At 38.2% G+C, this 26,196-nt stretch overlaps 1 protein-coding gene across 2 annotated transcripts in view; it reads right to left on the reverse strand.

The window, feature by feature from the left end:
• Positions 1-26,196, reverse strand: part of LOC150087127 (disco-interacting protein 2-like) — a 1,128,863-nt gene that overhangs the window by 625,643 nt on the left and 477,024 nt on the right. For both annotated transcript variants that reach the window (XM_090372979.1, XM_090372978.1), the window contains exon 18: positions 5,931-5,995. In XM_090372979.1, coding sequence (XP_090229105.1) covers positions 5,931-5,995 — 65 coding nt within the window. The remainder of the gene's footprint in view (positions 1-5,930; positions 5,996-26,196) is intronic.

Consider the following 26,196-nt stretch of genomic DNA (forward strand, 5'->3'; position numbering starts at 1 on the left):
ACATTTGGGGTGGTGACCAAAAACCTGTCTCAAGCTTCTAGATTCCATTGAAAAGAGGGCAATTAAGTTATTTAATGACTCATCTCTAACAGAGTCTCTCCACTCTGTCTCAAAGACATTCTGTTTCTGTTGCATGCTTTTTTTTTTATAGATACTCCCATGGGCACCATTCTTCTGAATTGGCTTCTATAATTCCTACTCCCTTTTCCAAAGAAGTCCAAACATGTGCCGCACACAGTCAATATCCTTTTACTGTCCAACTTCAAATTCACAGAATCAACTTTTTTTATTCTTCATTTATTCATCCAACTTCTGTTTTCTGGAACAACCTTCCTTCATACGTATTTCCTGAAAATTACAATCTACAGAAGTTGTAGTCTAATGCCCACAAATATCTTCTTTCATCTTCTCAACCTCCATCCCATGGATGGTACTAAGTACTATAGGTTGTAATACATTTCGTGTTTGGGGTTTTCATTAAAGTAAAAACTTGGGTATCCCATTGTATTATTATGGTAGCAGTGTAATATTGAGGTATAATACTATAGGTCTACTCAGAGCGTGTGCTATTTCACTCTTGCTCCTGATTACTCGGCTATGGAGGTCCGTTTTTTTTTTTTTTTTTTTTAAACTGCAGCAATTATCAACCCACTGCAGGATCCGGCGATTCCATTGCCAGGTGGGTAGGAGCAGAAGTACATAGCACGCTTCTGGATTAGACCGGGGTTTGAGCCCGTGACCACCAAGGCCATATTACTCCGAGGATATGCAGTGGTTATTCTCTGACCTTTCCACATCCTCTGTATTTGGTGGTCACGGGCTCAAACCCTTGTCTAATCAAGAAGCGTGTGAATGGCATTGAGAGACATCGTCACTCAATGCCATTCATATGCTTCATCTATGATCAAATCCTTCACAAATCCCACAAACTCTTTACTGTCTTTAATGACGTAGTCAGACTGACCCACTACAGGCGAAATCAATTTTGCCAAATACCCTGACAAGGCATATGTGGGGCTGCCTATAAATGAGACACTGGATCTAAGAGGGACTTCTGTCTTGTGAGTTTTTGGCAATCCATAGAACCTGGCGAGTTGGCATCCAGTAGCATGCAAAGACTAATATGTCTCCTTGGAAATCTTGTCTGCCTTTAACCAAATCTATACCAATTTATTAACACATCGCTCCAGGGCAACTAATGGGTTTCTTTGAATAACTTTATAAGTATTATTATTCTGTAAAAGCTCCAATGCTTTTTTCTCATAATCTTCTTTGTTTAAGCCTACTGTAGATCTCCCCTTGTCTGCGGGCAACACTACAATTCCATCATCTCTTCTTAAATCTTCTAATGCTCTTCTTTGACTAGAGTTAAGATTCGGCGGTGCTTTCCTCACTTGGCTCAAAATAGCGGCTGACTTCACACAGATCACATTGGCTAAGGCTTCTGGTAACTTACAAATTGCTCGTTCAATACCCATTGCTATCTCCGCAATGGGTGGTTTGGAAGGTACAAGCGTGAACTTAGGGACTAGATTTAAAACTCCTTCCTGCTCTTTAGTAAGTTGCCTACTAGTAGTAGGCAACTTACTAAAAAAAAAATTACAAATTGTGTACAAAGTGAGTATTTCTATCATTATTTCTATCATTACGCTGTACTGCGTCTTCTCCTACTAACCTATTGAATTTCATAATCTGCCTCTGCCTATATAAATTCGCTACTCTAATGACTTTATCCGAAACCAGTCCTCTAATGAGAGCCAATTGTCCAGAAGTTACATTATTACAGATAATAGCTAGGTACAATTCAATGTGTCTCCTAGTGCCATCTTGGCCAATCTGGCCATGGAAGAGTTAGAAAGTAGAGTTTTTGATGAGTTCCAGTTTCCCATGAGGAAACTGGAACTCATCAAAACCATGGTCCAAAAGGGGAGAGAGGAGGATGCACTTCATTGGCTTAATAGCTTCTCCCAATTTATACAGTTTACCTCAGAGATGGAGACAGGTGGCACCCTTGCATTTTTGGATGTATTGATCTCTAGGATAGGCCATAGGCTAAAAACTTCGGTTTTTAAAAAACCTATGTGTAGAGGTCAATACACCCACTACAGTTCAGCACAAGCTGGACAACATAAGAATTGTGCGGTAAAAGCTGTAATAGATAGAGCAACATCACACTGTACTACTTCTGAGGATAAAGAATGTGAAATCAAACGGGTCACAGCAGACCTCAGAAAATGCGGGTACCCCCAGAGTCGTGGCCAGATACAGCAAAGGAATAATGTCCAACCATAGGGAACCATTTGTTCCTGTGGATACCGCATATGTTCCTTACTATCTTACTGAGCAGTTAACCAGAATTTTATGGGGTTTCAAAACACGCTGCATGCAGCTTCCCGGGCGGATGTTGCACACAGTTGTGTCCCAGATAAAAGATTCAATCACATAGGACCTTAGTAGTGGAGTTGTTTATAAGATAGAATGCCCAGATTGTGGGGAATGTTATGTGGGTGAAACAAAATGGCAGTTAAAAGATCGTATGGGGGAGCATTTAAATGCTATAAAAACCACTGATTATAACAAGTCTGCTGTGGCAGAGCATTATTGGGAGAGGCAGTATCAAATCTCCCCAGAGGATGCGGTTATTGTGGATCGAGCGCATGGAGTCTGGGACCATAAATGGCCCGAGAGCCTGCGAATCTATTCATCCGACAACAATACCATGAATAGGGGCAGGGGTATTCGTTTGCATCCCCTATTTGAAACTATTGTCCTAAGTACGGATGAACGGTTTTGCTTTGCACGCACCCGAGCTATTTCCACTTCCAGTTCTGACCATGAGCCGATGGAACCACGTGGTGAAATACCGTGAGCCTGTTATATATAAGGAAGTGTTGCCAGAAGATTTAATACTGTTGAGGAAGGAAGCCGATGCTTCCAAAAGCTACAGGTTTTATCGCTTTTAATCCAGTTTATTTTAGGTAATTTTAATTTTATCACAATGATTTTATTACAGTTTTAATCCTTGTATAGTGTATCATAGTAGTTATACATTAAATTTTATTGTAAATATGTCATTTTAATTTGTAAATTCTAGACACAGTAAAGAGCTATTTCAATTAATGGTTGGTGTATGAGCTTATTTATCGTCAAGACATGAATTTACCCAACCTCAGAGGCCTTTTTCAGGATATGAAAAAGGCACCCGGGGTGGATGGGATCTATCCAGTTATATTAAAGGAGGCAGCAACGGAAGTAAGCAAACCCTTAGCCATAATTATGAGAGCTTCTTTGGACCTATAGACTGGAGAGATGTGCAAATGTGACCCCCATTCACAAAGGAGGATCAAAGGCTGACACAAGTAATTACAGACCTGTGAGTTTAACTTCTGTTCCAGGAAAATTAATGGAGGCACTGTTCAAAGAAGCACTGCAGGATCATCTAGACAAGACTTCAGTTATAGTTCGGACACAGCTTGGATTTGTTAAGGGAAAGTCTTGCGTGACCTATTTGATTGGATACTGTGATGCAGTCACAAAAGAACTGGATGCAGGGAATAACTTTGATATTATATATTTGGATCTTAGAAAGGCTTTTGATACTGTTGCACATGGAAGAATGCTGCACAAATTGGAGCACTGTGGCACTGCTGGCAAATTGCTGCTATGGATAAAGGGATGGTTGAGGGGGAGAAGACAGAGAGTGGTAATCAATGGACACTGCTCATCATGGACTAATATTATTAGTGGAGTCCCTCAAGGTTCAGTGTTCGGTCCATTGTTGTTTTCTGTATATATAAATGATATTGATGATGGTATATCAAGCTTAATGTCCAAGTTTGCAGATGATACAAAGGTTGGCAGGGTTGTTAAGGACACTACTGACAGTATGCTGCTGCAACAGGATCTGGAAAGGTTGAGCAGATGGGCTGAGGGGTAGCAAATGAAGTTTAACATTGACAAATGTACAGTACTACATATGGGAAACAGTAACCCCAGAGTAACGTATCAACTCTGTGGTACTACACTGACAGTGGTAGAGAATGAAAAGGACCTGGGGGTAATTGTGCAGGCAGATATGAAATTTTCTGAGCATTGCAGACAGGCTGCAAGAGTAGCTCATTGTGTCTTGTCAATGATATACAGGCATTTTTCTAGCAGGGGTAAGGAGGTGATTATTTCCTTGTATAAGGCAACGGTCAGGTGACACCTTGAGTACTGTATACAAGGCTGGAGGCCTCATTTCAAGAAGGATGTAGAGCTGCTGGAATGAGTACAGAGAAGGGCAACAAGATTAGTGAATGGAACAAAGGGAACTCTTATGAAGAAAGGCTTAAGTTTTGCAAATTACAGTGTCTGGAGACTAGGCACCAGTGAGGTGATCTGATAGAGGTGTATAAAGCCTTGAATGGTTGAGCATGCTCAATGCTGATGGGATTCTTCCTCTTGCTCAGAATAATCACCTGAGAGGGCATAAATTCAAATTGAGGAAAGATAGATGTAGGATAGATGCGCAGAAATTTGCCTTTAGCCAGCGGTTAGTTGGTTGGTGGAACAGACTTCCATCCCTTGTTGTGGAAGTTGATAGCCTAAATAAATTTAAGGCTCAGCTGGACAGGTATTTCGAAAGAACAGAAGGATGAAATGGGAGTGGTTTTTTGGCTGATGCTGTTATGCTTGCTTTCTTGATTCATATGCCTCTACTAATGCTAATGCTAATTTACTGACCTCACTATGTGGACACAGCAGCTGTGCTGCTGGATAACAAGGCAATGAAAAAAAAAAAAAAAAAAAAAAGCAGTAGCAGCATTTTGCAAGAGAAATGCAGAACACTAAGTTGTCCACAATAATACTGTAAGCAGAAATTTAAGATTAATAAAAAACAAAAAAAAACCAACAACATTCATACAATGGATATCACTCTATAAAATTACAGTCAGCATGTTGCTTGGCACTCAGGGCCTATAGGGAAAATAAAAATCTAGTGTTTAAGCTTGAAAACACTGTTCACAGTTTATTTTATTTTGAAACTCAAATGTGTGCACAAGTGTACTTTATATAAATCCTTTATATTGGAACATTTTATGCACGATTTACACAAAAGTTTATACTTATCTGCATACAATATATATGGCAGCATTTCCAAACCTGGATGCAACCCAAACTTGGGTCACTGACACAAGTTTGCATACATTTCATAATCAGTCACTTAGAATTCTGTATGAAGTTTTAAAAGATCATAATAAAAAAACTTGATAGAATAATTTAGTGCATTATATAATGAAAATTCAACTATAAGGATGTTTTTAAAAAGTCCTAAAAACAAGTAACTAAATTTTTGGTTTGCTCTACTGGTCAATATTTGTGTCCACTCAACTTCCTTAAATAGGAAGTAGAAGTATCTTGTATGCATGAAAATTCTCCACTTGTAAATAACTGAAATTTAATGAACCTTTATTAACTAATTAACTTATTTACATATTAATTTTTTTTTTTTCTTCTTTTTCTTTTTCCTCGCCTTTTTCCCATTATATATGAGGTCAGCGTTTTTACTGTTTTGGCATGAAATCTTTTTACGGCCGGATGCCCTTCCTGACGCCAACCCTTACCCTTTATCCTTGCTGGGGATATGCGGTGGTCATTCCGTGACCTTTCCGCATCCTCCATATTTGGTGGTCACGGGCTCGAACCCCGGTCTAATCAGGAAGCGTGTGCTACGCACTGCTGCTCCTGCCCACCTGGCTAAGGAGGCGCCATTATTTACGTATTCATTAATTATGAATATGTAAATGCCAACTCTTACATGGCCTAATAATATGCATTATTCAGATATTGATTTTATAAAAGAACCAAAATGTAATATGTCAGTATTAATTTAACATATGAATTAGCAGTTCAGAACAAAAAATCAATTAGCAAAAATTACTACTTACTGTCAATATACTATGCCAAAGACCTACTTCCCGTTTGAAGTCTAAAACACAAACCATAACTTCACCTTAAATAAACAGGAGGTAACAGTAGTGTATTACAAACTGTGCAATCATATATACAAAGGTAGAATGAAAAAAGTTCAATAACTGAATATTTATTTAAACAATTATATTTATAGATAATTACACTTCAAAAATATATTACCCTCATTATTTACATTTTTATATCACTCAAAGTCAATTCATAACTAATGCTACTTCGGTAATAAAATTTTTTGTAATTGAGTTAGCAGCATCATGAAGTTTTATATATTGCTGGTAATATTTTCCAAGACATAAAAATGCAAAAATAAAAGTTTGTCTTTAGAGATCTGAAGTCATTAATAGTCAAAGGTCACTCTGTCATCCCTTTCTGCCAAAGGTCAGAAAGGGATGACAGAGTCCCAAGTCAGGAAAGTATACCAATAAGACATTATTGATATAATGTGTTGTTTATAGATCACATTTGCAGTTTTAAAGGAGGGGTGATTGATATTTGTGATCAACCAATGAATGGAAGACCAAAGTCTGTGTGCATACTGCAGAAGAAAATACCAAGATTTTGGTTGAGATGACTTAAAAAGGCAGGACAACAACTCTATGTGCAATGATGCCAGCACTAGCATATTCCCAAGAGAAGTGTATCAACCATTTTACACACATTAAATGATAAGAAATAAATCACATTTGCAGTTTTAAAGAAGGGGTCATTGATATTTGTGATCAACCAATGATGGAAGACAAAAGTCTATGTGCACATTGCAGAAGAAAATACCAATATTTTGTTTGAAATGACTCAAAAAGGCAGGACAACAACTCTATGTGCAATGATGCCAGCACTAGCATGTTCCCAAGAGAAGTGTATCAACCATTTTACACACATTAAATGATAAGAAATAAATCACATTTGCAGTTTTAAAGAAGGGGTCATTGATATTTGTGATCAACCAATGATGGAAGACAAAAGTCTATGTGCACATTGCAGAAGAAAATACCAATATTTTGTTTGAAATGACTCAAAAAGGCAGGACAACAACTCTATGTGCAATGATGCCAGCACTAGCATGTTCCCAAGAGAAGTGTATCAACCATTTTACACACATTAAATGATAGGAAATGGGTATCTAAGCTGTTAGCAAGAGAAATGAATTTCTCCAAGAAGGAGATCTATTAAGATTTGTTGCAGGAATGCAATAAATTTCAATATTTTAAGGCCTGATAACAACTGATGAGAATTGGATCTTCCATTACGACCTTACTTTAAATGTTAGTCTATGGAATGGACACATCTATCATTCAATAAAACAAAATCTCAAATTATGATCATTAGAAAAAATTATGGCCACAGTGTTTTGGGATAGAAGTAACAATTTTGGTTGATTATTGAGAAAAAGATCATACTGTAAATAAGGAAAGATACTGCCAAATGCTTGGCAAGCTTAATAGGCCTATAAAACAAAAAGGAAAGATGCGACAGGACACGAAATCATATTACACCATGATAATGTCATGCCACATACTAACCATATAATTCAGATCAAAATTGCAGACCCGGAGTGGAGAGTTCTGCCGCATCATGCATACACCCCAAGCTTGGCTCCATTGAATTTTTGTTATTTATACATACAAAGAGATATCTCTGTGGAAAACACTTTTGGTGTGAAAACATCTTTGGCGGCACCTACTAAATTTTTCGGATTGAAGTAAAACTGATTGGTAATAAAAATACGAGACGTAAATGACCCTTAGATGATGCTAATGAAGCTAACTCATCCCTAACATTGATTTGAAGAAGAACTGTTTATTGCATACAAAAGGCACACGCCGTACACAATACCCTTCACGGCTACAAGCCAGAGGTTCATTTGGTAGAGTAAGTTGTATTATGACATTAGCATTAGAAGAGGCACATGATGCAAGAAAGCAAGCTTATGCAGCATCAGCCAAAGGAAAAAAAAAAAACTTCCACTTCACCCCTCCGTTCATTCGAAATACCTGTCCAGCTGAGCCTTGAATTTATGCCGTCTCAGGTGATTATTCTGAGCAAGAGGCAGAATCCCGTCAGCATTGAGCATGCTCAAACCATTCAAGGTTTTATACACCTCTATCAGATCATCTTGCCGGTGTCTAGTCTTCAGACACTGTAATTTGCAAAACTTAAGCCTTTCTTCGTAAGAGAAACCCTTTGTTCCATTCACTAATCTTGTTGCCCTTCTCTGTACTCGTTCCAGCAGCTCTACATCCTTCTTAAAATGAGGCCTCCAGACCTGTATACAGTACTCAAGGTGTGGCCTGACCATTGCCTTATACAAGGGAATAACCACCTCATTATCCCTGCTATGCCAAATAGCAGGGATAATGAGGTATCCTGTATATCATTGATAAGACACAATGAGCTACTTTTGCAGCCCATCTGCACTGCTCAGAGAACTTCATATCTGCCTGCACAAATACCCCCAGGTACTTTTCATTCTCTACCACTGTCAGTGTAGTACCACAGAGTTGATACATTGCTCTGGGGTTGCTCTTTCCCATATGTAGTACTTTACATTTGTAAATGTTAAACTTCATTTGCCACCTCTCAGACCATCTGCTCAACCTTTCCAGATCCTGCTGCAGCAGCATAGCATCAGGCTGTCCTTAACAACCCTGCCAACCTTTGTATCATCTGCAAACTTGGACATTAAGCTTCATATACCATCATCAATATTATTTATAAATACAGAAAACAATAATGGACCCAACACTGAACCCTGAGGGACTCCACTAATGATATTACACCACGATGAGCAGTGTCCATTGATTACCACTCTCTGTCTTCTCCCCCTCAACCACCCCTTTATCCATAGCAGCAATTTGCCTCCAATGCCACACTGCTCCAATTTGTGCAGCAGTCTTCCATGTGCAACAGTATCAAAAGCCTTTCTAAGATCCAAGTATATAATATCAAAGTTATTCCCTGCATCCAGTTCTTTTGTGACTGCATCATAGTATCCAATCAAATTGGTCAGGCAAGACTTCCCCTTAACAAAACCATGCTGTGTCTGAGATATATCTGAAGTCTTGTCTAGATGATCCCGCAGTGCTTCTTTAACCAGTCCATCCATTAATTTTCCTGGAACAGAAGTTAAACTCACAGGTCTATAATTACTTGTTTCAGCCTTTGATCCTCCTTTGTGAATTGGGGTCACATTTGCACTCTCCAGTCTATGGGGACCTCCCCTGAGTCCAAAGAAGCTCTCATAATTATGGCTAAATGTTTGCTTACTTCCTTTGATGCCTCCTTAAATATAACTGGATAGATCCCATCCACCCCGGGTGCCTTTCTTGTGTTTATCTTCAACAATTTCTCCTCCACTTGACTCGCAGTTATTACAAGATTATCTAGCTTACTGCCAGAGTTGAATACACCTCTGGCATTCCCCTCACTGAATGACTCCTCATGCATGAATGTCGATGCAAAATATTGATTTAGTTTGTCAGCTACCTGAGCAGGATCATCAACAGTTGAACCATTGATATCAAGTGGACCAATCTGATTCATCCCCTTCCTTCTAGAGTTTACATAAGTAAAGAACTCTTTGCTGTTTTTCTTTGCAACCATTGCCAAAGATTTCTCGTAATCTGCCTTCGCCTGCCTAACCTCCTTTGTAACTTGGTTACAGATCAACTTATATCTATCATAGGCTTCTATGTCATGTGTTAATTTATATGCATCCCATGCATTTTTCTTCTCTGCCACATGTCTCCTTAGTTCATCTGACATCCATTTAGGCCTAAACCTTGAACAATATTTCGTAGTTGGTATGTTATGTTATTTGTTATTTGATTTTTAGGAGCATTAGAAACTAAGGCCATATTGCTCCGGGATATGCAGTGGGCATTCCCTGACCTTTCCGCATCCTCCGTATTTGGTGGTGACGGGCTTGAACCCCGGTCTAATCAAGAAGCATGTGCTACGCACTGCTGCTCCTTCCCACCTGGCTATGGAGGCCCTAGTTGGTATGTAAAGCCTAGTAGCTTCCAAGATAAGTTCTTTGAATGCTTCCCATTTTGAATTTGCTGTTGGTAACATCATCAGTTGGTCCCACTGTATAGAATTTAAATACTGTCTCAGACCACTGTAGTTGCCTTTACAAAAGCAATAACCCTCCCCTTTATCCCTGATGGTAATTATCTCTTTTAGTAAATCCCACTTCAGCACACTGTGATCACTGCCACCTAATGGTTCCTGTATCTGCAGATTCTTAATGCATGAAGAATCACTTCTGATAATCAAATCAAGAGTATTGCTCCCTCTAGTTTCCTCCTGAACATGCTGATTTAGAAAACAATCATCCAATAAATCCACAAAAGCCTTGCTAGTGTGTGAGTGAACAAATAAATTCCAGTCAATATCTGGGAAATTAAAATCCCCCATTATAAGACACTCTGATTTACTGGCCCACTCTATTTCCCTGTACAGTTTCTTATTATACTCATCAAAGTCATTAGGCCTATAGCACACTCCTACTCTCAATTTTGATCTCCCAATGCTTATGTCACATTAAACTGACTCGACACTGCACTGTCCAGCGATGTCGACTGGCTTCACTTCCTTGGATTTTATGTGTATCTGAACTAATAGCATAACCCTTCCTATCCTGTATATCCTTTTTGTACACATTGTACTCCCCAAATTCCAGTTCTGCATGCCTTATATCTGTGTGACACCACGTCTCTGATATCCCAACAATATCCATCTTTGATGCTTTGAGCAATACCTCAAATTCATCAAATTTATTTACCAAACTCCTAACATTGGTGTACACTCAAGTATACATGCACCTGTTCTTTTTCTTAGCTACCCTAACATAACCCATGTGTTTATTTGTACTGCAATGATTCCCAGCAGTCTCTGAGATATCCTGCATCTTGTTTTCCAGACTTCTGCTCATTCTAATAGAAGCCGTGCAAGAATCACTTTCACCTCTACCAGTGGCTACTGTTAATCTATTAGTCCTTGTATCCCCCAACATCATTTGCAACATAATACCAAATGACATGACAATGCATAAATAATACTAGATGGCACTAACTAAGTCACTAATGTTGATTCCACAGAGTAAGTAGTGGATTTCAGCATAAAACGTTACACGATTTGTAACATTGGTTCTAGCTGTTCGGCGCCTCTGTAGCTAGGTGGGCAGGAGCAGCAGTGCGTAGCACATGCTTCTTGATTAGACCGGGGTTCGAGCCCATGAGCCATCAAATACATAGGATGCAGAAAGGTCAGGGAATGACCACCACATATCCGCGGAGCAATATGGCCTTAGTTGCTAATGCTCCTAAAAACGAAATAACAACAACAACTAGCTGTTCGATTTTAAAAATTTAAACGGTTTTGATTTTCTTTTGTCATGTACTATAATTGTGAAGAAAAATGTTGAAAATACAATCTCAAGTGTACATTCCCTAAGGATGTTTTCACATTAAATAAAACATTTTGTGCATACAGGGTGCACACACTGTTTTTTTTTTTTTTTTTTTTTTTTTTGAGTGAAAAGGAGCTGAAAAAGTCAGTGATATGATGGCTTCAACAGTAGGGTCCATCCTTTAATCACAATGCATATATGAGTTAGAGAGAACAATCTGGCAAAAATGTATTGATAAACAAGGTGGACAGATACATACAGAGAATAATGTATACATGCTTCCAGTGTTTGTTTAATAAATTATATAAATTTCAACTTTGTATTGGATATCTCTATACTTTTATGGCCAAAATGGCATTACTTATGCACCAAACCCCTTGTTATCACAAAAAAAAATCTTTTACAAAGTGCTTTTCTTAAAATTTCTTAATTGATTTCTTCATAACTGCCTGCAGAGATGGGGGAAACCCCTGGTGCCATTTGACACTAAATGCACTCTACACATTTCATAACTGCCTTAATTTCTGCTTCATCAGAAAATTACTAAAGAGTTATTTAGTTTCAAAATAATAATAATAATAATATTAAAACCACATAGCATAAAATTGTTTTAGTAAATAGACATAACATTATGTTAATAATGTTAATAAAATTTTTTTTGTATATATTCGTAACATTATTTTACCTGGTCATTATGTTAATTAGTTATAAATTCATAATGAGTTATGCCTTTATAGTCAAAAAATAATTCTAGCATAACTTTCCCAGACAATACAAATTTTTCTTTTTTTTCAAAAACATGAAAATTATTATTTATACAAGTGGCATCTAAAGTCATATTACACTGAAACATGAGACTTCCAATCAGCAGACTGAGATTTTGTTTGCAAGCCATGATAAATAACAGATAACATATTTCAACTGCCACACCATTGTTTTCAAACATACTAGACCACAATGGCAAATTTTGGCCTATTCTTTTGAAATTTCAAATCTTGTTTCCATCAGATCTGCTGTAAAAACTACGAAATAAATAACTTGTATAATACTTTTATGTTTTAAATATCAGATATGATGGTATGGCAACTTCTATATGCTATTTCAACTTGATAAATCTTCAGTTCTTATTTGATGATTGATATAAGTAATGTTTCCAATAAGGCAGTTTTTAGTGTTTTGCACCAACCTTGCGTAGAAATAAAAATAAAAACACCAAGGAAACTGAACTTTTGATAACTGTGTTTATAATAAATTACAATAACCTGTATTTACAATAAATTTAACTTTACAATAAACTATACATATGAATTATTAAAATCTGCTACATTACAATCAATAAAATGCATTAAAATATACTAGATTAAAAGCGATAAAAATCGTAGCTTTCAAAGGCTCCAGCCTTCTTCTGCAGCGGTGTTTTCTTGTTCTGCAGTACATCTTTAAATATCAGTAGGTTAATGGTACTCCTCACGTGTTTTCATTCACACGTGTTCCGTTCTCTTGCGTTGTGGAACCGGAAGTGGCTCGAGCGGAAGTCATACGGAACCGTTCATCCCTTCTGAGGATAGTGGTCTCAAAGATGGGATGAATCCGCGTACCTCTATCTCTATTAATGTTAATTGTAGAACAAATCCGCAAACTCTCGAGCCACTTACGGTCCCAGAACTTATGCGCCCGATCGGTGATGATAGCATCGTCCGGGGAGATCTGGTGTTGCTTCTCCCAAAAATGCTCGGCCACGGCGGACTTGCCATATTCCGCATTTCTTATTGCCTTAGTGTGTTCCCCCAGACGATCTTTAAAACGGCGTTTTGTTTCCCCTACATCACAAAACGCCGTCTTAAAGATCGTCTGGGGGAACACACTAAGGCAATAAGAAATGCGGAATATGGCAAGTCCGCCGTGGCCGAGCATTTTTGGGAGAAGCAACACCAGATCTCCCCGGACGATGCTATCATCACCGATCGGGCGCATAAGTTCTGGGACCGTAAGTGGCTCGAGAGTTTGCGGATTTGTTCTACAATTAACATTAATAGAGATAGAGGTACGCGGATTCATCCCATCTTTGAGACCACTATCCTCAGAAGGGATGAACAGTTTATGACTTCCGCTCGAGCCACTTCCGGTTCCACAACGCAAGAGAACGGAACACGTGTGAATGAAAACACGTGAGGAGTACCATTAACCTACTGATATTTAAAGATGTACTGCAGAACAAGAAAACACCGCTGAAGAAGAAGGCTGGAGCCTTTGAAAGCTACGATTTTTATCGCTTTTAATCTAGTATATTTTAATGCATTTTATTGATTGTAATGTAGCAGATTTTAATTGTAAAGTTAAATTTATTGTAAATACAGGTTATTGTAATTTATTATAAACACAGTTATCAAAAGTTCAGTTTCCTTGGTGTTTTTATTTTTATTTCTACGCAAGGTTGGTGCAAAACACTAAAAACTACAGTATGAATATACCCAACCTCAGAGGCCTGTTTGAAGAATTTCCAATAAGGGTTTCCTTCTTTACTTCCAACTCTTATAATAATGATCTTGGCATATCACCTCCTGCTATACTAAACACACTCCACTCAATGCCTTCTGTGGTCTTCTGACAGAAAGATGTCAGAAGAATTCTGAACAATCTTGATGGGAAGAAAGCTCTAGGTCCCAATGGCATTTCTCCACTTGTTCTGAAAACCTGAGTTCCCAAACTTTCTCCTGTTCTATGTCACCTTTTTACACTTTCTTATTCCACCAGTGTTTTTTCTTATGCTTGGCAATTTGCTCATATGCACACAATTCCTAAAAAAGATAATGGTATGGATTTTTTAAGTAAACAAGGGGAAACTGAGGCCAAAATGGGCCTATTCCTATATTATGCTTCTATAATAATTTGGCCCCAATTGTCTTCAAAGATGATATCTGACAACAAATATTATTTTCATCAGGAAGGTAAATAGTTCATTTGAATTTGCACCATTTCCAATAATGTGGATAATAGGGTTCATTCAATTACGATAAAGTGAAAATACTTTTTCTATTATGGGAATAGCAAGTACAATCTAAGAGTATACATTTCACATATACTTTTAGATTACACATATACTCTTAGATATAAGAGTATATGTTTAGCGGTGATGAACAATGCATACATAGAGGACGGTCATCCCACACTAGGAGAAACATATGGGTTGGGTGTGTATGCCATATGCATAATCTTGCTAGTAAAATTCTTCCTGTCTGTTTTGCTTGAAGCTAGAATTCTATAATAGTTGTTCCTGTTTGATTTGGAGCAATTTATTGTTCATCTGTGACTTCCAGATTTCTGATGACTGAAAATTACAGACCCTTCTTATTTTGATAGTATGAACTAGAGCTATAATGCTCAATATGTTCTATGTTGATATCAATATTTGTAAAATAATAAGAGAAGTTTTCTACATATAGAAAACTTATAGAAGTAGGAAGTGTTGTACATATCATATTGAGGTAAACTTCTCCATTCTTTTACAAAGACCCTTTTTATAAACCTCAAAAATCTATACATGGTACTTGATAATTTTCTGGCACTGCAGTATTTGGCTGTTTGATCTGCACCTCTCATTACCTGTAATGTTGGCACCCAGCAAAACTTCTCTGAATGATTATTATCTCTTATAATGATTTATTCAGGAATTAATTTGATTTATGATGAATTTGATTAAATTAATTTGATTTACTCTTGCTCAGAATAATCACCTGAGAGGGCATAAATTCAAATTGAGGAAAGACAGATGTAGGATAGACGTGAGGAAATTTGCCTTTAGCCAGCGGGTGGTTGGTTGGTGGAACAGACTTCCATCCCTTGTCGTGGAAGTTGATAGCCTAAATAAGTTTAAGGCTCAGCTGGACAGGTATTTTGAACGAACAGAGGGGTGAAGTGGAAGTGGGTTTTTTTTTTTTTTTTTTTGGCTGATGCTGCATAAGCTTGCTTTCTTGCATCAAATGCCTCTACTAATGCTAATGATAATATGATTGAATGAAAATTTGTTTAATCCAGATAATGCAGTCATAGCGTCAGTGTATGTTAACCCTGCAGCATTATGAAATATGCCTTCTCTAAGGCTCATTTAATTTGCATATGATTCTGTGGTGTAACTGCCACATTCAGCAGGTAGCGATATGGGGCCATAAAAGAAGAAAAGATAGTTGCAGCACCAATGGCAGAGCTGTTTTCAAACCATCTATACATATTTGGTAGCTCTGAGCGTTGTTGAGAACATGGCCTTTGCAAAGTTGCTTAATATTTTGACTTGCCAGAGATTTTTTCCCACATTGCTGAAAATAGGTATCATGGAGTGGGAGATTTACAGACCAGGATGGCACAGCCATATTAGTATCTTTAAATTCCAGGCATGCATCAAATCTTTTAGTCTAATGCCAGTGGGTCTATTGTAAGTGACTTTCCTGTTATAGAATATTGTCCATTCAGGGTCGAAAAGTAATGGCCAAACGGGATGGGCTGGAAAGCTGTGAAGTTTGGCTGCATAATTGAGGAGCAGCATTTTCCTTCTACGGTGAAGTGGAGGTTCATGTACCTCTGTATAGTCCTAGACAGGGAATGCTCTAAATGTCCCTAAAGCAGTGTGAAGTACCAAAAATGTTTTAACTGTGGTCAACACACTTTTCTTAGCCTAGTCATAGACAACAGCAGTGAGATCCAGCTCTTCCATTAGATGGAGTGCCATAAGTATCCCATGTCATGGGAGAGATGGATCCAAACATGTTAAGTTTCTTCAAATAGATAGTTCAGGGGTATGTTATAGGTAAGCCAAAGTTGAGTTTGGTGGGCAACATCAAACCTAGGAAATTAAAACTACGGGTGAGAGGGATGAGTTTATTTTTTAATTTGAGTTCTGGATATATCTTTCATATTTTGGAGAAGTGAATTTCAGCTATTTTTTTTGTTCTGATAAACAATATCCATTCTGTAGTGTCCACATATTTAACTTATTTATAGAAAGTTGCAGCTTTCTTTTAGTGGCTTGAATATTTTGTGAATGGAAAGATATAGTAAGATCATTGGTGTGCATTAGCATTAGTAGAGACATATGATGCAAGAAAGCAAGCTTATGCAGCATCAGCCAAAAAAAAAAAAAAAAAACTTCCACTGCACCCCTCCGTTCGTTCGAAATACCTGTCCAGCTGAGCCTTAAATTTATTTAGGCTATCAACTTCCACAACAAGGGATGGAAGTCTGTTCCATCAACCAACTACCTGCTGGCTAAAGGCAAATTTCCCCACATATACATATATAGTTCTACAGTACTGGGGATTTTCTGTGTGTGTTTAGCCTAGGTGAAAAAAAGAGTAGCACTGAGTAATCAATCCCTGTAAGATATTTGACATCTTGTGTATAAAATCAAGAAAGTACAGTTTGATAATGGACTTGAAAGGTTCTGTGTTGAAGAAAATGTCGAATGAATTGCAGTAAGTGTCCTCTTTCAATATCAAGAATTGTGATGCTTATTTTTTACTAAAGGAACGAGGATGTCAGTCTCAGCTTTGACAATGAGATCCAAAGTGGCTCTGTTTTGTCAGAATTCAAATTGATTGTCATTTATCATTGCATTAGTTTCAAGTACCCAGGCAAGTTGCATAGTTTCATACTTTCTAGCATTTTACTTAGGCAGCTGGTGAGGGAGACTGGTCAGTAATTTTGTGCAAGTGATTGGTCCTCTCCTGCTTTAGGAAAGACTAAAATAGAGTCATGCCTGGAAGAGGAATATGCACCTTCAAGAAAAAATCTGGTTATAGAAAATTAACAGCAAATTCAAAGTTGTACTGTTTAGATGTTTCAGCATTACATAAAAGATTCCATTATGCTGTTGGGTGATCTGTTTAGGGTTGCTTGGAGTTCAGGCAGATTAAAAGGCTGATTATTGGAGAGTATGAAAATTTATATTGTACCTTTTTATGGTAAAGCTTTGATATGTAAGAAAAGAAAAGCTGTCATATGCTGAAGTGGCAGACATTTGAGAGAAAATCTCTGCAAGCACATTGGTTATTTCTTTTATGATGAAGATTGGAGTCAAAATTAGTGGACATTTATCATTCAGTTGTTGAATTTTTTTTCTAGATAATTTGACTACTAGTATCCTTTGTGATAGTGGAGGTGAACTGTATCCATGAGTATTTTTTGGCTTTTCTTCTAAGTTGTTGTATTTAAGTTTTTATATAGAATTAGGGTTGTTGTTGTTGTTGGTGGTTGAAAACCTACAGAAGAGGTTTCAAGCTTTACTTTTTTGTAAAATTTTCTTTTTAGCTTTCCTACAAGCTTCATTCAACAAGTGTTTAACATTTTTGTGTTTGAATGCAGAAGACTGAGGTATTTATTCAGAAGCTGTGGCCAGAATTTTCTCAGTAATGGTGTCATAAATGGGCTGTAGTCTGATAAGCTGGCTATCAAGGCAAATGTAGGCTGAATACTTTGCCCAATATACTTCAGATAATCTCCATTTTACCTGATGATCAGAGCATGGGGTTTGCAGTGTTTGAATTCTACATATAATTGGAAAATAATTATTGTTGAAGGTTGTTTGAGAGCTCCAAAGATTGAATGTTCTAAGCAGATTAAGATTATTACTATATCTAATAGCACACATACACCATGTGACATTAATAATATAGTTTATTAAGCTATTCACCTAAACTACTATACATTAAGGTGCTGTTTCAGGTACCTTACCAATACCCATCATCAGAGCATGCTGTTGGGGGAACAGAAAATAGAAAGTGTTACAAATACAATTACACAATTCTAAAGTATTAAGTTTGAATTACTGTTAGAATAGAAACTAGATATTAAATTAGATAAATCTTAGGTAAATACAAATAGATTAAATTCTTACCTTCTGACAGGCTCCTCTTGCCAATGTTCCCAGAAATCTGATGTGCATACAGGCAAGAGGTGCTGCCAGTAGTTAATTTATAGGTGAGGGATTAAGTCAAGTAGCCAATAGAATTGTGCAAAGTTTTCTATCCTGAATCTGAGGTTCTTGTGTAGTGGAGGCCTGTAGTGACCTTTGATCTCTTATTATGGACATCAGGGTTGGTGTGCATGCTGATTCTGGTAGTCTGGAGGCGGGGTTGAATGTGGGCTACTCCTCCAGACAATCTGGCCTAATTTCTCTGCCTGGTTCTTAATTTCTTCTTCTATTTTCGTATCAAAAATATGGTTATATTGCTGGTTGAATTCGCCTCCCTGGTTTCTATTGATTGCTGAGGCTCCAAATATTTTTATGAAGAAGGTTCTTTGAATTTCCTTCTATTGTATTGGTCGTCTGTAGATACCTTACATACCATCAGTCTATTAAAATAGCAACAAAGTCAAGAAATTTGGTATCTTCACCTTTTTCAAGAGTTCAGCCTCCATCAAGCGAAATTTAAAACAACAGCCCAATAACCCCTACAATTCTAGAGGTCCTATGTATAAAATAGACTGTAAGTGTGGGGTTACATATATACGAGAATCATACAAGCATCTAAATTGCAGAATTAAAGAACCCAAAAAAGATGTACAAAATGGAAGAGTTCTAAAGTTTGATACAACCTTCCATGCATTCCAATGGGGTGACATTTGGGATTTCAACAACACTAGAATCCTTTCTACAAACAGCCAACACAAAAGAAGGAAATTCAAAGAAGTCTTTTTCATAAAAATGTTTGGAGCCTCAGCAATCAACAGAAATCAGGGAGTCGAATTCAACCAGCAATATAACCATATTTTTGATAAGCAAATAGAAGAAGAAATGATAAACCAGGAAGAGAAATTAGGCCAGATTGTCTGGAAGAGTAGCCCACATTCAATCCTCTTCAGGCTACCAGAATCAGCATGCACACCAACCCTGATGACCACAGTATGAAATCAAAGGTCAATACGGACTCCACCACACAAGAACCCCGTATTCAGGATAGAAAACTTGGCACAATTCTATTGGCTACTTGACTTAATCCCTCACCTATAAATTAACTACTGTCAGCACCTCTTGCCTGTATGCACATCACATTTCTGGGAACATTGGCAAAGGAGCCTGTCAGCAGGTAAGAATTTAATCTCCTTGTATTTACCTAAGATTTGTCTAATTTAATATCTGGTTTCTGCTCTAACAGTAATCCAAACTTAATACTTTATAATTGTATATTTGTAATTGTAACATTAATTGTTATTGCAATATACTGAAATTTGTAACACTTTCTATTTTCTGTTCCTCCAAAAGCACGGACTGATGATGGGTATCGGTAAGATGCCTGAAATGTCACCTTAATATACAGTAGTTCAGGCGAATAGCTTAATAAACTATATTATTAATTTCACGTGGTATATGTTGTTGTTGTTGGTTTTTTTTTAGGAGCATTAGCAACTAAGGCCATATTGCTCCGGGATATGCAGTGGTCATTCCGTGTCCTTTCCGCATCCTCCGTATTTGGTGGTGACGGGCTCGAACCCCGGTCTAATCAAGAAGCATGTGCTACGCACTGCTGCTCCTTTCCACCTGGCTACGGAGGCGCCCGTGGTATATGAGTGGTATTAAATATAGTAATAATCTTAATGGAAAACAAGCACATAACATCCTTCTCCAACTATATTAGATTTAAGTCAATTGCTGGTTCCGACAGGATGGAACCCCTGCCCACTATACAATCAGTGTCTAGGAATACTTTCATGACATGTTTGGGGATAAGTGGCAAGGAAGAGGATCACCACATGTACAGGTGCCTCTTCAGTGTCCTCCAAGAAGTCCTGATCTCTCTTTTTTGTGACAATACATTATATGGCATAATTAAAAACAGTATATCCAGAGAAAGATACCAAACAGAATAACTGAAGAAGCCTGTAGACTTTATCACCTTTATCTTTGATTGCCTTTATCAAAATCAACAAGGGTATGCTCTGTGAAATATCCCACAGGACATAGTGCAGGATCATTCTGAGTCACAAAAAATAGTGTCATTCTGACATCTGGATGCTTAAACAGACACCTTTAATTAGTATAATGTATATAAACTGCAGACTGCTATCATCCTATGTTTTCACTTACTTTATATTCATGTGATGAGTAGGGTGAGAAGACTTTCAAACCCACCTTTTGCATATAATAATAATAATATATAGGTACAGGCAATCCTCAACTTAGGTCAAACTCATATTTTGCTAGTGAGCTGCGTCCCATATTATTACTCATGGTAGACAGACTTGCCCTTTTGTTTTTTTTAATAAATACACTTAAGACAGCCTGACCCACACATATACCATGATGCTAACTTAGTTGATAGAAACACAGTCAGCCAGTCAATCTGCTAAACATCTATGTGTATTTTTAATTTATTTCATCCTTAAAAATAGCTGATAATAGGAAAGTGCCTAAGTGAGGGTCAGGAAAAAAAAAATGACAAAAAGCAATTACTCTTAGAGGCAAAGAGGAAAGTGATAACGCTTAAGAGTGGAATATTCAAATAATCATAAAGATTATAATAACCATTGTAGTATTTTGCATAGCATTAGTAGAGGCATACGATGCAAGAAAGCAAGCTTATAGCATATCAGCCAAAAAAAAAAATTCCATTTCACCCATCCATTCACTCCAAAAGTTTGTCCATTTCTTCCTTTAAGTTATTTAAACATTCAATTTACGCAATGACAGATAGAGGTTTGTTCCAGCTACCAACTACCCGCTGTCTAAGGGCAAATTTTCACACATCTATTCAACAACCATCTTACCTCAATTTTAGTTTATACCCCCTCATGTTTGTAATCTAAGCAAGACAAAGAATCCCACAGCACTGAGCCTGCTCAATCCATTCAAAGTCTTATACACCTCAATCAGATCACTTCACAGGTGCCTAGTCTCCAGATGTTGCAATTTGCAGAAGTTAAGCCTTTCTTCATAAGAACACCCCCTGTTGTTACCCTCACCAGCCTTGTTGCCCTTCGCTGTACTCGTTCTAGCAACTCTATATCATTGCATTAGTGACAAGGTGTGGCCCAACCACCGACTCATACAGGATGATATGCACTTCCTTATCCCTGCTAGCAAAATTCTTGTATATCAATGACAAGAACCCATGACCTGCTCTGAAAGCCTGTCTTCACTGCTCAGAAAACTTCATATCTGACTGCACAATTATCCCTAGGTCTCTTTCATTCTCCACTACCCTGAGTGTAACACCACACAGTTGGTACATTTTTCTGGAGTTACTGCTACCCATATGCAGTACTTTGATTTTGTCAATGTTAGCATTAGCATTAGTAGAGGCATTTGATGCAAGAAAGCAAGCTTATGTAGCATCAGCCAAAAAAAAAAAAAAAAAAAAAAAAAAAAGTAACATAAATAAATAAAAAATAACCACTTCCACTTCACCCCTCTGTTCGTTCGAAATACCTGTCCAGCTGAGCCTTGAACTTATTTAGGCTATCAACTTCCACGACAAGGGATGGAAGTCTGTTCCACCTACCAACCACCCGCTGGCTAAAGGCAAATTTCCGCACATCTATCCTACATCTGTCTTTCCTCAATTTGAATTTATGCCCTCTCAGGTGATTATTCTGAGCAAGAGGCAGTATCCCATCAGCATTGAGCATGCTCAAACCATTCAAGGCTTTGTACACCTCTATCAGATCACCTCGCTGGTGCCTAGTTTCCAGACACTGTAATTCGCAAAACTTAAGCCTTTCTTCGTAAGAGCACCCCTTTGTCCCATTCACCAATCTTGTTGCCCTTCTCTGTACTCGTTCCAGCAGCTCTACATCCTTCTTGAAATGAGGCCTCCAGGCCTGTATACAGTACTCTAGGTGTGGCCTGACCATTGCCTTATACAAGGGAATAATCACCTCCTTATCCCTGCTAGAAAAATTCCTATATATCATTGACAATACACCATGAGCTACTCTTGCAGCCCGTCTGCACTGCTCAGAGAACTTCATATCTGCCTGCACAACTACCCCCAGGTCCCTTTCATTCTCTACCACTGTCAGTGTAGTACCACAGAGTTGATACGTTGCTCTGGGGTTGCTGTTTCCCATATGTAGTACTTTACATTTGTCAATGTTAAACTTCATTTGCCACCTCGAAGCCCATCTGCTCAACCTTTCCAAATCCTGTTGCAGCAGCATAGTGTCAGTAGTGTCCTTGACAACCCTGCCAACCTTCGTATCGTCTGCAAACTTGGACATTAAGCCTGATATACCATCAACAAAATCTTTTATAAATACAGAAAACAATAAAGGACCCAATACTGAACCCTGAGGGACTCCACTAATAACATTAGTCCACGATGAACAGTGTCCATTGATTACCACTCTCTGTCTTCTCCCCCTCAACCGCCCCTTTATCCATAGCAGCAATTTGCCTCCAATGCCACACTGCTCCAATTTGTGCAGCAGTCTTCCATGTGCAACAGTATCAAAAGCCTTTCTAAGATCCAAGTATATAATATCAAAGTTATTCCCTGCATCCAGTTCTTTTGTGACTGCATCATAGTATCCAATCAAATTGGTCAGGCAAGACTTCCCCTTAACAAAACCACGCTGTGTCCTAGCTATAACTGAAGTCTTGTCTAGATGATCCTGCAGTGCTTCTTTAACCAGTGTCTCCATTAATTTTCCGGGAACAGAAGTTAAACTCACAGGTCTATAATTACTTGTGTCAGCCTTTGATCCTCCTTTGTGAATTGGGATCACATTTGCACATCTCCAGTCCATGGTTACCTCCCCTGAGTCCAAGGAAGCTCTCATAATTATGGCTAAGGGTTTGATTATTTCCTTTGCTGCCTCCTTTAATATAACTGGATAGATCCCATCCACCCCAGGTGCCTTTCTTGTGTTTATCTTCAACAATTTCTCCTCCACTTTGCTCTCAGTTATTACAAGATTCTCTAGCTTACTGCTAGAGTTGAATACACCTCTGGCATTCCCCTCGCTGAATAACTCCTCATGTGTGAATGTCGATGCAAAATATTCATTTAGTTTGTTAGCTACCTGAGCAGGGTCATCAACAGTTGACCCATCGATATCAAGTGGACCAATCTGATTCATCCCCTTCCTTCTAGAGTTTACATAAGTAAAGAACTCTTTGCTGTTTTTCTTCGCATCCCTTGCCAAGGATCTCTCGTAATCTGCCTTCGCCTGCCTAACCTCCTTTGTAACTTGGTTACGGATCAACTTGTATCTATCATAGGCGTCTGTGTCACGTGTTAATTTGTATGTATCCCATGCGTTTTTCTTCTCTGCCATATGCCTCATTAGTTCATCTGACATCCATTTAGGCCTAAACCTTGAATAATATTTCTTAGTTGGTATGTAAAGCCTAGTAGCTTCCAAGATAAGTTCTTTGAATGCTTCCCATTTTGAATTTGCTGTTGGCAATATCATCAGTTGATCCCACTGTATAGAATTTAAATACTGTCTCAGTCCATTGTAGTATATTTAAATACTGTCTCAGTCGCCTTTACGAAAGCAATACCCCTTCCCTTTACCCCTAATGGTAGTTACCTCTTTGAGTAACTCCCACTTCAGAACACTGTGATCACTGCCACCTAGTGGATCATTTATCTGCAGATTCTTAATGCATGAAGAATCACTACTGATAATCAAATCAAGAGTATTACTCCCTCTAGTTGCCTCCCGAACATGCTGATGTAGAAAACAATCATCCAATAAATCCACAAAAGCCTTGCTACTGTGTGAGTGACCAGCCCCCAAATTCCAGTCAATATCTGGGAAATTAAAATCCCCCATTATAAGACTCTCTGATTTACTGGCCCACTCTATTTCTCCGAACAGTTTCTTATTATACTCATCAGAGTCATTAGGCCTATAGCACACTCCTACTCTCAATTTTGATCTCTCAATGCTTATGTCACACCAAACTGACTCGACACTGCACTGTCCAGCGATGTCGACTGGCTTCACTTCCTTGGATTTTATGTGTTTTTTAACTAATAGCATAACCCCTCCTCCCTTCCTATCCTGTCTATCCTTTCTGTACACATTGTACTCCCCAAATTCCAGTTCTGCATTCCTTATATCTGTGTGACACCACGTCTCTCAAATCCCCACAATATCTGCCTTTGATGTTTTGAGCAATACCTCAAAATCAAATTTATTTACTAAACTCCTAGCATTGGTGTACACGCAAGTATACATGCACCTGTTCTTTTTCTTAGCTACCCTAACACAACCCATGTGTTTACTTGTACCCCAGTGACTCCCAGCAGTCCCTGAAATATCCTGCATCTTATTTTCCAGGCTGCGGCTCATTCCAATAGAACCAGTGCAAGAATCACTTTCACCTCTGCCAGTGGCTACTGTTAATCTATTAGTCCTTGTATCCCCCCAATCTAGCAGTTTTCCGACCCACCTAACACTGCCTCGATAGCATCAGCAAACATTCTTGCACCCTTTCTATTTAAGTGTATCCCATCCCTGTAGAAGCAGTCTCTCCTGTTAACAAGTACAGACCAGGCTGAAAAAAAATTCTACCCCTTGAGCCCTGCACAATCTTTCCAGGGCCGAATTGATCGACAGGGCTCTCATCATATGCTCCCTCCTATCGTGTCTGGGCAGAATTGCAGACACTTTCAAATTCAACCCTAATTCACGGCTTTTTTTAATCAGTGACCTGTACTTGTCAAGTAATTCCGCCGGTCTCCTACTCTTAATGTCATTAGTGCCAACGTGTACAACTATATCACCTTTTGCGCCCTTAAAAGATGATATCCGCTCTACAACGTCATCAACCTTTGCCCCTGGCAGACATACCCTGGTCCTGTTTCACCTATCCTTTTTACAAAGCATGTTTCCCGTTTCCCTGACAATAGAGTCACCAACAACTACTAGTTCCTTTGGGACCAGCGCATTCTGCCTTGGGGGTTGCCGCTGTGTTGCGCGATGACCAAGTGCAAGCTCTGGCATTGGTGTGGGCAGCTGAGAGCTTGATGGGCCCCTCACTTGTAATCCTTCGAGGGCATCCACCCTGTCCTTCAAGCTCTCATATAGGCCCATAACAACGCTGAGTTGTCGCCTGATCTCCTTACACTCCTTGCATCGCACACATACAAAGACATCCCCCATGGCAGTATCATGTCCCATACCTGACTGCTCTGCAAACATCAAGCAAATAGTGCATCTTAAAAGGCTGTGATTCAGAGGACAACTGCCCCCCTCAGTTCTCCCCTGGGCCACAGCATTCCCATTAGCTTGAGCCTTTTGCTTTGCTGCCCTGGTTTGAGTCATGATTTAGATTTACTTTCAATAAAATTTCAATTTCTGTACAAAATTAAATCCTAAACTTGTAACCAAACACAGTTATAACGCTATATTTATGTTTCAGTAACGAATGTTATCTATGGAATATTTATGTTTCAGTAACGAGTGTTATCTATGAAATCTATGAGTGTTATCTACGAAATATTTACGTTTCAGTAACGAGTGTTATCTACGAAATATTTATGTTTCAGTAACGAGTGTTATCTACGAAATCCCTTTATATAACTTCTGTATCAAGTTATGTATTAATTATTTATTTTTACTAATTATTTATGTTACGTAACCTAAGTGGTTATATGTATAGTTAAAAGTACAATTTAATTGCCAATGAAGTTCGACAAGATTAATAGATTTTACTGATTAATTTTCCCGTAACAATGGCGGATATTTACGATATTTATGAACGGTAAACACGTGTATTTGATACCCTTTCCGATACTAAGTAATACCTACAAAATCTCTATCTAAGTTACTTTAAACTTAAGTACCGTAATAGGAATATAAAGCTACTC

The sequence above is a fragment of the Mastigoproctus giganteus genome, chromosome 4 (assembly GCF_048544385.1).
Source record: "Mastigoproctus giganteus isolate SK-2022 chromosome 4, ASM4854438v1, whole genome shotgun sequence".
In the NCBI taxonomy this organism is placed as follows: domain Eukaryota; kingdom Metazoa; phylum Arthropoda; class Arachnida; order Uropygi; family Thelyphonidae; genus Mastigoproctus; species Mastigoproctus giganteus.